General features: G+C 48.8%; 1 protein-coding gene across 1 annotated transcript in view; it reads left to right on the forward strand.

Annotated features, from left to right (window-relative positions):
• Positions 1 to 2122: 2122 nt before the first annotated feature.
• LOC149345251 (putative defense protein Hdd11-like) overlaps positions 2123 to 12706 on the forward strand; it is a 55534-nt gene continuing 44950 nt past the window's right edge. The window contains exon 1 of the mRNA XM_089547397.1: positions 2123 to 2272. Within this exon, the coding sequence (XP_089403523.1) occupies positions 2123 to 2272 (150 nt within the window). The remainder of the gene's footprint in view (positions 2273 to 12706) is intronic.

Consider the following 12706-nt stretch of genomic DNA (forward strand, 5'->3'; position numbering starts at 1 on the left):
TAGCGCGCCGTAATCTATCCAGCGAGTCGTCAATGCGCGGCAATGGGTAGACGTCCTTTTTGGTCACACTGTTCAGTTTGCGATAGTCGACAAAAAACCGGAGAGTGCCGTCCTTCTTCTTAACAAGGACTACAGGTAAAGACCACGGGCTTTGGGAAGGTTGAACAACGCCATCGTCAAGCATTTCCTGAACCTGAGTTTGGATAACCGCCCGTTCTTGAGCAGAAACACGATAAGGCTGCGGTCGTATAGGGCGAGCGTCGTCATAAGTGATGATGCGGTGCTGCGTGATGGGTGTTTGACGAACCTTCGAGGAGGAAGCGAAGCACGACTTGTATTCCTTCAGCAGCTGTTCCAAAGCCAGTCGTTGCTCCCGAGACAGGTGGCAGTTTATGTCGACGTTTTCAAGGGAAGGTTCGTCAGTGCCGGCTGCCGCGGACGCAAAACAAACGGGAATATCGGTAACAGGTTCGGCAGAAGCGATAGCAGTTCCTGCAAAAAGGTGCCGGTACTCATTAGAAAAATTAGTGACCAGGACCGCAGACCGGCCTCCACGAAGCGTCAGTAGACTGCGAGCGGCGCAGATGCCTTGAGTAAGCAGGAGTGAACGGTTAGCCTCGGCGACTGCTTCTGCGTCATGCAAGTCGTTGCAGGTGACTTCAACCAAAACACTGCTCCGTGGCGGCAACGTGACACTGTCTGCAGAAACACGAAGGGCGGCACTGCGGTGGCAAAATTCGGCGAGGTGGGTCGCTTTACTGGTCGAAAAGGTGATGATTCGTTGGCGGAGGTCGATGACAGCACCATACTCCCGCAGAAAGTCAATGCCGATAATGAGATCGCGGGAGCAATTGCACAGAACTACACAACTGACGACGAACGTAAATCCCCGAATCTGAACGCGAGCCGTGCAAATACCCTTTGGAGTAACGAGATGACCACCGGCAGTACGGAGATGCACTACAGAACAAGGCGTAAGCACTTTTTTTAGAAGAGTCGCCAATTTATCGCTCATAATTGAATAGTCGGCCCCGGTGTCCACTAATGCACTGACTCTGTGACCGTCGAGAAGAGCAGGTATGTCCAAGGAAACGCAGCTGTCTTGGTCAGATGACGGTGCTATCTGTTCACGGTCGGCGCGTAGCTGCGGCGCCGGGAGGTCTTCAGCGCAGTGACTCCCAGCGACCTCGCCTCCGAAGGTCGCTGGTCTCAGTTTTCCCGGCGAGGGCTGGGCGAGCGACCCTGTGCTGCTCGCGAGGAGCTGTGGGGGTTCGGGGAAGAGCGCCTCGGAGACGATGAGCGCGGCTGATGCGGCGCGCGGGCTGAAGTAAACGTTCCGGAATTTGGCTGCGTCGTCCCATTGGTTAAACGCAGCTACGCGTTCAAAGTGAAGGAGCCAGTCCTCCACATACTCAAAAAGTTCCCCACGGAACGTCTTGGGAATCCGCGGAGTCTGCAAGGTGCAGTGGGATGGCGCGGCAGCAGCGATTTGCAGAGGAGAAGGAGCGGCTGTCGCCATGGCGATGCTCTCTAATGGTCCAACCTCCGATGGCAGTCCCTGGGTCCTCCGGCTGAAGCGATGTACCGGGGTGTCAAGCGGTACAGGGCTGGCTCGACGGCTGCCTGGAGGGGTCTCTTGCATGGGCTCACGGGTACCCCGCACCTCCACCAGACTGTAGCGTACTTGCTGACGAAGTGGGCTTTATTAGCAGGCACGAAAGGGAAGGCCAGGCAAGCTGGGGCAACAAAAGCGACAGACTCCACACGGCGCGAGCCCTACTTCGTTGTCGACGCCCTACTTCGTATGCGCCACCTGGCAATACTAGGTGGCAATACTATACTATATTATTATCGGAAAGAAAGCAGCATCCAGCCGCTATTCAGTCCTCCAAAGTGATATTTCGCAACAAATTCAAATATGGCCGCAACACCGCCGTCTTCGAAAGGGTTGTTACAATTCCTTCGCAACTCACTGCTGCCTGTCTATGTGATTATAATCCGCGACTTCCTAACGATGAGTAAAAAGGCAACAGCGATGACCTGGCTTCGCCGGTCTATGTTCCTCCACCGATCGCATTCTCTTCGCAGCGGAGCTGATCGAAGCTGCACAGAGAAGGTGACCATGCGAGGAGACGTGCGGTTGGCGTTCGTCGCGTGGCTGTCCCTGACCGGCCAGGTGCCAGCGTATCGTAGCGGCGCACCTGCCGGCGCCTGCAAGGAGATGGAGCCGCGCCACAACTTCATGCCGCAGAGACTACACCACAGCTACCAGGTGCAGTGCCCACAAAGAGGCTGTGCAGCAGAGAATTGATTGGAGTTCTCGAAGAGGGTTCTACCATCGCGTTTCATAAATTTTATACCGGAAAGCAACATGGATAAGATGTAAAGAAAAAAAAACTAGCTGTATTTGCAACTGCAAAATTAGGAGTTTCTTTGTGTTTGTAGTTTTATTTTCGCAAGCGATTCCTAGCAATATTCAGCAACATCGTTTTCTTCTGAAGCCGTGAAACTCGTCGGTTAAACTTGTCGTCAGCGTGGGACGGCTGGTGTACAGGCCTGCTGGGAATCAAGGCAACTGTTGCCTGCAGACGGTCTATGGGGGCGAAAAACGTGGCATGGCATCTTCAAGGTCTTAAAATAGATCAAATCATGGTATCCCAGAGTAATCTGCGCATTACTTAGAAGTCTACTGGCCGAAAAATACTAGCTGTTTGCCCTTCCACAGCCGCCCTGACTTTGTCAGGGTGCTGCACGGGAAGGACCTATTGCGGTTGCCCGCAGTTCGCCATCATGTAGCACGCGTCTTTCATGCACATACTGCATGTTTCGCCACTGCGCAACCCACGCTTAGCTCTTTTAGTCCGATGTGCACGATACAGGCGGGGAAGATGAGGGAATGGCAAATGTGCCCGTGCCCAGCCCATATATTTTCTGTGCAGGACCCACGTAGGCTACAGGCGGGAATGCTGGTGCTAGCCTGCACACAGCTCCGTCAGGGTGATGCACGGGCAGCCTCTATTGAGGGGGCCCGCACTTCACCATCGTGTAGCTCACCTCTTACGCACACGAACTGCATGCTGCCCATGCTTATCTCCTTCATATCTGATTTAGCATACAGGCGGAGAAGACGTGGAAATGGCACTGACAGTAAAACATTTCATTCGTGAGAGTACATTGCGCTCGACGACTTTGTCGGCCCACTCCGCCACAAGAACTTGCGTTCTGGGGTGAGAGCTAGTCAGCACGGTCTCCCACCGCTCGAGAGAAGAAGCGGCAACTAAATCAATCGTAGGTGGCTCCATTTTGCAATCCGATCGGATATGATCATAGTTGGCACGTTGCACGCAGTGTTTACAGTTCGGGTCGTATAGATCACGATAAATGTGCGCGAGAAGTAATGGGGTGCGTATCGGTCTCGTCTGTAGACGGCGCCACGTAATCTATCGTTCTTTAGTCAGGCTTTTGTCCTCTATAGTTTAAAATGATTGGTGCGATCATGATATGTGATTATGTAGTTCGTGAAATTCAGGGAGCCAGACTCATCGACTACCCGTTTGCCGAAACCTCGGGCTTTTATTGTGGGCTGACTCGTTGCCCGGATTCCCCGAATGGGCTGGGACCCATATCACTTCGGAATAATTTGGTGAGAATTTGGTGGTGTTAATTATTTTAAGATGCTTGTTTGTAATTGGCCCTTTGCGAAATTATTGATAGCCATATTGGAGTCGCTGAGAATGATGCTCTTTTGGGTAAGCGCTTGGTCGAGGGTTATAGCTGCCTCTTCTGCCGTTTCAGAGGATTTTGTTTTCATTGTTGCCGAGACGATGTAACCACCATTCTCGTTCACAGCCACAATTGCAAAGGCATTCGTATGTTTGTATTCTGCCGCATCTACATAAATTGTTCCAGCGCACTGTCCATATTCGTTATGTAAGGCTTTGGCTCGTGCTTGTCTTCTGCCCTCATGGTGTATGGGGTGCATGTTTTTGGGAAGTGGTTTCACTAGTAGGGCCGCCCTAGGGTCGGGGGGCAAGTTTGCTTTAGCGTCTTTATTCGTAGGTTGAAAGTTAATTCCCAGCCTGGTAAGAATACTCCTGCCAGTTCTGGAATTGGTTAATCTCGCCGTTTGAGCCATTAAATAGGCTTCCTTCAGTTCATTTTAGGTGTTGTGTATTCCTAACCTCATAATCCTTTCGGTTCAGGCATTTAGTGAAATTCCTAAGGCGGCTTTTTAGACCTGCCGTATCATGCTATCCAGTCTGTACTTTTCTGTTTTGTCGTCCCTCATAGCCTAAGTCGCTTTGGGACGTTAAACCTCAATAAACCAAACCTTTTCTGCTTTCGCAGATTTGAGATAAGGGGTGGCATAGAGTATCCTGCTTAGCGCAAAGGCCTGCATTACTCGGCACAAATCTCTTTCCCTCACCCCTTGCCTTCGATTAGCTATGCGGCGGATTAATCGCACCGTCACCTGTAGCGTGTATTTTAGGTTCGTGAGTGTGTTGTTATCATTTCCATTTGTTTGTGAATGCGACCCCAGTATTCTCATGGTTTGTACCTATTTGACGTGTCGTTCATTGTCATAGACGTTTTTCACAGAGTAGAAGTCGTAGTTCTCCTACCTCTTTGTTTATGCCGTATCACGAAGAGTTCAGATTTTTGCTCTGAATAAGTGAGGCCGGATTCCCATGCCCATGCTTCTATGATGTCCACTTTTTCTTGGAGTATGTCTTCTATATAGCCTTCATATCCTTTGGTTACCCAAAGCGTGATGTCATCTGCATAGAGCGTGTGATGTAGGTGCGATATTTGTGCCAATTTGCAAGGACTATGGATGAGGGAGAGGTTAAGCCCTGTGGTGTTCCTTTCGTTCCTAGTGCGACTGGGGGCAGACTCTATTGTACCGGCCGTTATTACTGCTGTTCTGTTTGTGAGGAAGGATCGGATTTAGTTGCACTTCCTCTTTCCGGGGTTGATTACTGACAAGTTTGTAAAAATGGCTTTGTGGGTGACGATGTCGAAAGCTTTAATAAGGTCTAAACCAAATATTGCTTTCGTTCCTGCTCCCTCTTCAGCTTCGATTATGTCGTTCTTAAGCTGCAAGACTATGTCCTGGGTACATAGTTGGGCCCTGAATCCTAACATTGTTTCAGGTAGAAGGTTCATGTCCTCCGCACAGTTTTGGAGCCTGTTTAGGAGCCTGTTTAGGAGCCTGTTTAGGCAAACTAATGGCATGCTCCATTAGTTTGCCTAGTAGTGATGTTAATGAAACTGTTGCTAGATTCCCAGTGCCCAGTTCCTTAGCCGCTTTAGGAATAAAAGTGATTTTCGCGTGTTTCCATTCTTATGGTATATTGCCTGCATTCCAGTATTCGTTCATAAGGTCTGCAATCGGCGCGATCGACGTTTTGCCTAAGTTTCTGACAGTCTTATTTCTTAGTTTGTCTGGTCCTGCCGCAGATATCCGCAGTTTTTCAATTTCGTACCAGACCTCTGCGTCTGTCATGTCTACGTCTAACTTTGTTTAGGAGTCGCCCGGTAGTATGGTTGCCTGGTTCCCTCATCCGTGTTTAGAGAGCGTTCTGTTAGCTCTTTGATTAGGTCTTCAGTTGTACCCTCATATTTATGTATCAGTCTGTACAGCTGACTTGGTTGCACGGGACGTGTTTGTTCTGGGTCAAGGAGGTGTCTTATAAGATGCCATGTCATCTTATTTCCGAGATGAGCGTTGATGCTTTCACATATGTGGTTGCATTGTTTTGTTTGGAGTGTAAGCGTATGTTCCTCGATTCGCCTCTCGATTTCAGCTATCGCTTTGCAGGGTCGCTTGTTGTATTTTTGCTTCTTGCAGCATTTTTGGGGGCCGTTTTGTGCCTGCCAATGGTGTAAGATCTTGGAGTCTGCAATCTTCTCCGCTTTCTCAACTAGCACCACAGCGCCAGTGAGCTGACTTCCTCATTCAGGGAGCTAACCAAGTCGCTAAGGTTAGTGTCATTTGGAGCTGTTTTGTTGCGAATTTCCCTGAACGTGTCCGAATCCGTGGTTCGTATTTCTTTAGCTTTGTTTTTGAGTTTTGTCAAGGGGAAGGTGATGCTAACGATGAAGTGATCACTACCAAGAATTTGCCCGGTGTTGACCCACATTGCGTCCCTGACGTTTTTAGAGAGGGTTAAGTCTGGATATGTGTGTACATGTGCACTGTCACCCATGCGTCCTGGGTCAGTCGGGATGTTTAGCGTTGTGAGCCTATAGTGATTGTATGGTTTGCCAGAGAAGGTTTCCTTTCAAAGTTGCTTTAGTATATCCCCACGCTCAGTGTTAAGAGTTGAAGTCTCCAACAATTAATAATTTAGCTCTAGCATCGAGTTTTATTGTGTTGATCAATTAGTGAGGGAGTCCGTTGCCTTTCTTTCTAAAGGGTTGAAAATTGGGTGAGTTGGTACGAATTCATACTGGTGTGGCACCACAGGGACAGGGACAGAGACAGAGTGACAACAACACAAGTGCTGGGCGGGTTGTATACATTAAGGATGAAGAGATTCGTGTCTCCTTTTGGCCTTGGTAATATCTGAAGTGGGGTGTAATCTTCTTCCGATTCGTTTATAAAATGTTGGATCGCGGTGATGTTTCTATGCACGAGCATGGCTGTGAAGGAGGCGGCAACGTTACGAGGGTCAAATTGTGTAGGAAGATATGCTTTAGCCTGGCGGTGTATACCTGGCGATAGCTTCTTGCAATGCAATCATCTCTGGGGCTGTAACAGATGGTGTTTGTTGGATAACAAGCTGCAAGTTGGTTCACTTACGGTGGAAGCCTCTGCAGTTCCATTGTTCAATTTCATATTTTTGACGTGGAGTCATGTTGAGTTATAGATGGTTGTGGCGTCGTGGACAGATCCAAGATGGGGGTAGGCGGGTCTCGATGGTTGTAAGTCTATCCATTATTAGTGGCTCTTTGGTGGCAAGTGGTTATTTTGGATACTTGTCCCTCTAGTGTATAAAATCGAATATCTATCACCGGAAATTTGGTGGTAACGAGGCCCTGGAAGGTTGCTTTTTCCGTTGATATAGCGCTAGTTCTCTCTGACGGACTATTGATGTATGCCCTGAGTTTGGTAGGCGCTTTCGACGGCTCCGGGGTGTAGGCTTCCTGCGCCTCGGCCTTTCTTTTGGGTTCTTCGCCTTCCTTTGTAGGAAGCGTTCTTTTAGTTGCTATTCTGGTGTATTTTTCCGTCGCGCTATGGGCTGAAGACTGGGACGCGGGGGTGGGTGGGGGGAGTTAAGAGAGTGGCGTCTGTTTCCATTGCGTTATTGGTCGAAGTCTGGGATGCAGTAGTGGGTGGCGTTCTAGCTGCTATTATGATACATTCCAGCGGCTAAAAAGACACGGACGAAGGTAGACGAGACAGGACGAACGCTGGACTTCAACTGAGGTTTATTTCACAAACAGCGATAATATACAAAAGGGGGCGCAAGGAAAAGTAATCCGTGACAAGATTAACCCATAATCAAAAAAGTGCAGAAGGCTCCTTTGCCATGCCACTCATGTTTTCCACATCGGCGCACCTACTATCTATCGCCTACCTGGCTGAATCCACCCGTTTGCCTTCAGGTAATCTATTTCTTTTTTGTTTAGCGCCACAGAAGGGCTGCTGACGCAGTTTTCTTTGTCATTGAAAATACTGAACGCTTCAAAAATTTCTCGGCTCTTTTGAGTCTTAAATCTGCGCATCACACTTGTCCTTTCTAAAAACGCCTTACATGCTGGCTTGTGTGAGCAACGGCGAATGTGGTCGGCTAGGTGACCTCCGCCAGATAACGAATGGGCTGTCCGGCGATGCTCTAGCAAGCGTTCGTTGAGGCAGCGTCCCGTCTGTCCGATATACCGTCTGCCACAGGCGAGGGGGATGCTGTATACAACACCAACTTCACATTGAACAAGAGGTTTGATGTGCTTAATTTTGCACATAGGCCTCTTTTTGGCGTCATTCACCAGGCGGCACATGCGTCCCAGCTTTTCCGGGGCCGAAAATACTACACGCACGCCACACTTGTCGCCGACCTTCTTGAGGCGGTGTGAGACCTGATGCCAGTAGGGCACAACGACAGGTCGCTGTTTGGTACGTGCATTTTCCCTTGGCTTGCACCGCCCACCAGATTTTACCTCGCGAATCTGGGTTTCCACCACAGATGCCAGAATTTCTCCTGGATACCCAGCCTTATCCAATCGCCTTAGTTGGGCATGGACGCTGTCACGCACTTGATGTTCGCACGACTTGGCAAGAGCAGACCGGACGCAATTTTTTGCTATAGCTCTTTTCACGAGCTTGGAATGGGCCGAATCATAGTTCAGAATTTGTTTCTTCGACCGTGGCTTATACTGCCAGCACACACGCGTTTCTTCAAAAATAAGGCACACATCAAGGAACTGGATGCGACCTTCCTGCGGTAATTCGTGAGTGAACTTCATTCCGAATGCATTATCAGCAAATATTTCCAGAATGTTGTTCACATCGATACCTCTATCCTGAGCAGCAATCACATTTACTACCACCAGGTAGTCGTCAACATACCTAAACACTTTCTGCACGTTGGCGTTGTAAAGGGACGCCTGAATACGCTTGTCAATACTAGATAAAAATATATCACTTAAAAGTGGTGCTAGGCAGGAGCCTATGCACACTCCTTCTTTTTGGATGAAATGGCGCTCATTAAAGGTGACAAAGGTAGATGACAAGTAAAACTTTAAAAGCTCTAAAAAGTTGTCGGTGGATAACCCTGTCCTGTTCTGAAAGGCCACCGGCCCAGTGTCTTCAATAAAATTCCTTACAGCGCGGAAAAGTTCAGGATGAGGTATAGAATAGAACAATTCTTCAACGTCAATAGAAAACGCGAACATTTCTTTGCCTGAAGCATCAGATCGAGAGAAATAATCAATAACATCGTTAGAATTCTTAACCAGAAACGGATCTTCTAGCGGAATATCTCTAAGGTGCTTCTGCAGGAACCTGGACAGGTTGCCCTGCCAAGACCCTTTTTCTGTCACAATAGCCCTAAACGGTACACATTCTTTATGTGTTTTTGCCGAAAAGAAAACACTCAGTGATTTTTCATCTGCAGCGTTGATGCTCTTTCTTAGTGAATCCAGGTTGAGTTCTTCACATAAAGCAATAGCCATATTCTTCGCTTTAGCTAGCGACACTGTTCTGGGAACGGGCTGGGTTTAGGGCTATTGTGACAGAAAAAGGGTCTTGGCAGGGCAACCTGTCCAGGTTCCTGCAGAAGCACCTTAGAGATATTCCGCTAGAAGATCCGTTTCTGGTTAAGAATTCTAACGATGTTATTGATTATTTCTCTCGATCTGATGCTTCAGGCAAAGAAATGTTCGCGTTTTCTATTGACGTTGAAGAATTGTTCTATTCTATACCTCATCCTGAACTTTTCCGCGCTGTAAGGAATTTTATTGAAGACACTGGGCCGGTGGCCTTTCAGAACAGGACAGGGTTATCCACCGACAACTTTTTAGAGCTTTTAAAGTTTTACTTGTCATCTACCTTTGTCACCTTTAATGAGCGCCATTTCATCCAAAAAGAAGGAGTGTGCATAGGCTCCTGCCTAGCACCACTTTTAAGTGATATATTTTTATCTAGTATTGACAAGCGTATTCAGGCGTCCCTTTACAACGCCAACGTGCAGAAAGTGTTTAGGTATGTTGACGACTACCTGGTGGTAGTAAATGTGATTGCTGCTCAGGATAGAGGTATCGATGTGAACAACATTCTGGAAATATTTGCTGATAATGCATTCGGAATGAAGTTCACTCACGAATTACCGCAGGAAGGTCGCATCCAGTTCCTTGATGTGTGCCTTATTTTTGAAGAAACGCGTGTGTGCTGGCAGTATAAGCCACGGTCGAAGAAACAAATTCTGAACTATGATTCGGCCCATTCCAAGCTCGTGAAAAGAGCTATAGCAAAAAATTGCGTCCGGTCTGCTCTTGCCAAGTCGTGCGAACATCAAGTGCGTGACAGCGTCCATGCCCAACTAAGGCGATTGGATAAGGCTGGGTATCCAGGAGAAATTCTGGCATCTGTGGTGGAAACCCAGATTCGCGAGGTGAAATCTGGTGGGCGGTGCAAGCCAAGGGAAAATGCACGTACCAAACAGCGACCTGTCGTTGTGCCCTACTGGCATCAGGTCTCACACCGCCTCAAGAAGGTCGGCGACAAGTGTGGCGTGCGTGTAGTATTTTCGGCCCCGGAAAAGCTGGGACGCATGTGCCGCCTGGTGAATGACGCCAAAAAGAGGCCTATGTGCAAAATTAAGCACATCAAACCTCTTGTTCAATGTGAAGTTGGTGTTGTATACAGCATCCCCCTCGCCTGTGGCAGACGGTATATCGGACAGACGGGACGCTGCCTCAACGAACGCTTGCTAGAGCATCGCCGGACAGCCCATTCGTTATCTGGCGGAGGTCACCTAGCCGACCACATTCGCCGTTGCTCACACAAGCCAGCATGTAAGGCGTTTTTAGAAAGGACAAGTGTGATGCGCAGATTTAAGACTCAAAAGAGCCGAGAAATTTTTGAAGCGTTCAGTATTTTCAATGACAAAGAAAACTGCGTCAGCAGCCCTTCTGTGGCGCTAAACAAAAAAGAAATAGATTACCTGAAGGCAAACGGGTGGATTCAGCCAGGTAGGCGATAGATAGTAGGTGCGCCGATGTGGAAAACATGAGTGGCATGGCAAAGGAGCCTTCTGCACTTTTTTGATTATGGGTTAATCTTGTCACGGATTACTTTTCCTTGCGCCCCCTTTTGTATATTATCGCTGTTTGTGAAATAAACCTCAGTTGAAGTCCAGCGTTCGTCCTGTCTCGTCTACCTTCGTCCGTGTCTTTTTAGCCGCTGGAATGTATCATAATAGTACTACCAACCAACTAGCCCAACTTTCTACGCTTAATGACATACGTTCTAGCTGCAGTGGCTGTCTTTGCCTCAGTAGCTTTCAGCCAACTCTTTCATAAGGCTGGCAATTTCTCGGTCTCGGCATTGTATATGGATTTTGAATTCCTTCTCTGGAGCATCAATAGATCGGGAGACCTCTGCCGGCCAGCACACCTTTGCGTTGTACCGTCTGTCGCTGCGCGCGCGGCTCGAGCTTCTCTTCGCCTTCCCAGCAGGGCTCCCCAGGGGCGGGAAGGAGCTGTAGTTGATCCGGCTCTGGCTGCCTCCCTTTCAGGCAGCACCCTGTTCCCTCTTCATGGGCCTTGGTTGGTATTTGTCTAGTCGTAGGTGGTTGTCCCCTTGCTTTGGTGTCTGGTAGCCATGGGGCCTTCCTTGTGTGTTCTCGTTGATCAGCCGGAATTTGCACTTCCGGCTTACTATTTCCTGGCCCCCGTTGCAGATGATGCGATCGGTTTGGCAGGTTGGCTGTTCTCCCTCAGGTGGGGGTGAGTGATTTTCTCCGCAGCGGCGGCAGAGGGGCGTTGTAGGTTTGTAGCAGACATGGGTCATGTGTCCTCCTCTCCTGCAGCTGAAGCAAACTTCATGTTGCTCCCTGAAGGGGTGGACCCGAAAGACTCCGCACTGATAGACAATGCAAAAGAGCCAATGTTCCAATGCTCAGTTCATGCGGGTCCATCGCAGATGTTTCTGAAACAGCCTAAAATGCATGCCTATAAAGCACTGTGAAGCCCAAATTTTAACCACTGTTTTTTCTACTTGGGACCCATGTAGACTAAAGGCGGGAATACTAGCTATTTGCCCACACAGAACCACTGCGGCTCCCTCACGGTGATGTATGGGCAGTCCCTTTTGGGGTTCGCTCACTTCACCATAATAGAGCCCGCATCTTTGTCCGCATGTATCTACGGTGCGGTAGAAGAATAAGAATGGGGTCGAGCGCATTTGTCAGGTTCTCTCAAATCATGAGTGGCAGTTTACCAATATCCCTCAAGAGAAAAGTATACAGCAGCTGTATCTTACCGGTACTCGCCTATGGAGCAGAAACGTGGAGGCTAACAAAGAGGGTTAAGTTTAAGTTAACTATAGCGCAGCGAGCTTTGGAAAAAAAAGATAGGTGTAACGTTAAGAGATCGTAAGCGGGCGGAGGGGGTAGGAAACGAAAAAGGGTTAATGACATCCTAGTCCAAATGAAGAGCTAGAAATGGGCTTGGGTAGGGCATGTAATGCGGAGGCAAGATATCCGCTGGCCCTTAAGTAACGGAGTGGGTTCCAAGAGAAGGCAAGGGTATTGTAGCATGGGGGCGGATGAGATTAAGTAGTCTGCGTAGATACGGTGGCCGCAACTCGCAAAGGACAGTGTTAATTGGAGAGACATAGGAGAAGCCTTTGTCCTGCAGTGGGCGCAGTTAGGCTCATGATGATGATTATCTGCCGTTGTACATAGGTGGGCTGTCAAGCCTACTTAATCCCAAGCATAGCCAACGAGGGTCCCACTCAGGCAAGAAGTGGGCAGCCCAAGCGTTTTGTGCCAGCACTGCACCCACAAGTGACCCATGTAGGTTTACTGCAGGCAGCCACCAGCCCTCATTGCCCATTTCGGACCCGCATGAGCCCGCCGCCATGTGCTACTAGGGAAATGTTGCTACGGAACTGAACACGGAAGTGCATCCGCCTTGTATTCGGTTTATTGAAGTCTAAGGTCGCCCTGATTTTATCAGCGGTTACCTTATTAGAGACTTT

The sequence above is a fragment of the Amblyomma mixtum genome, chromosome 5, assembly GCF_055824585.1.
Source record: "Amblyomma mixtum isolate Tamu chromosome 5, ASM5582458v1, whole genome shotgun sequence".
Taxonomy (NCBI): domain Eukaryota; kingdom Metazoa; phylum Arthropoda; class Arachnida; order Ixodida; family Ixodidae; genus Amblyomma; species Amblyomma mixtum.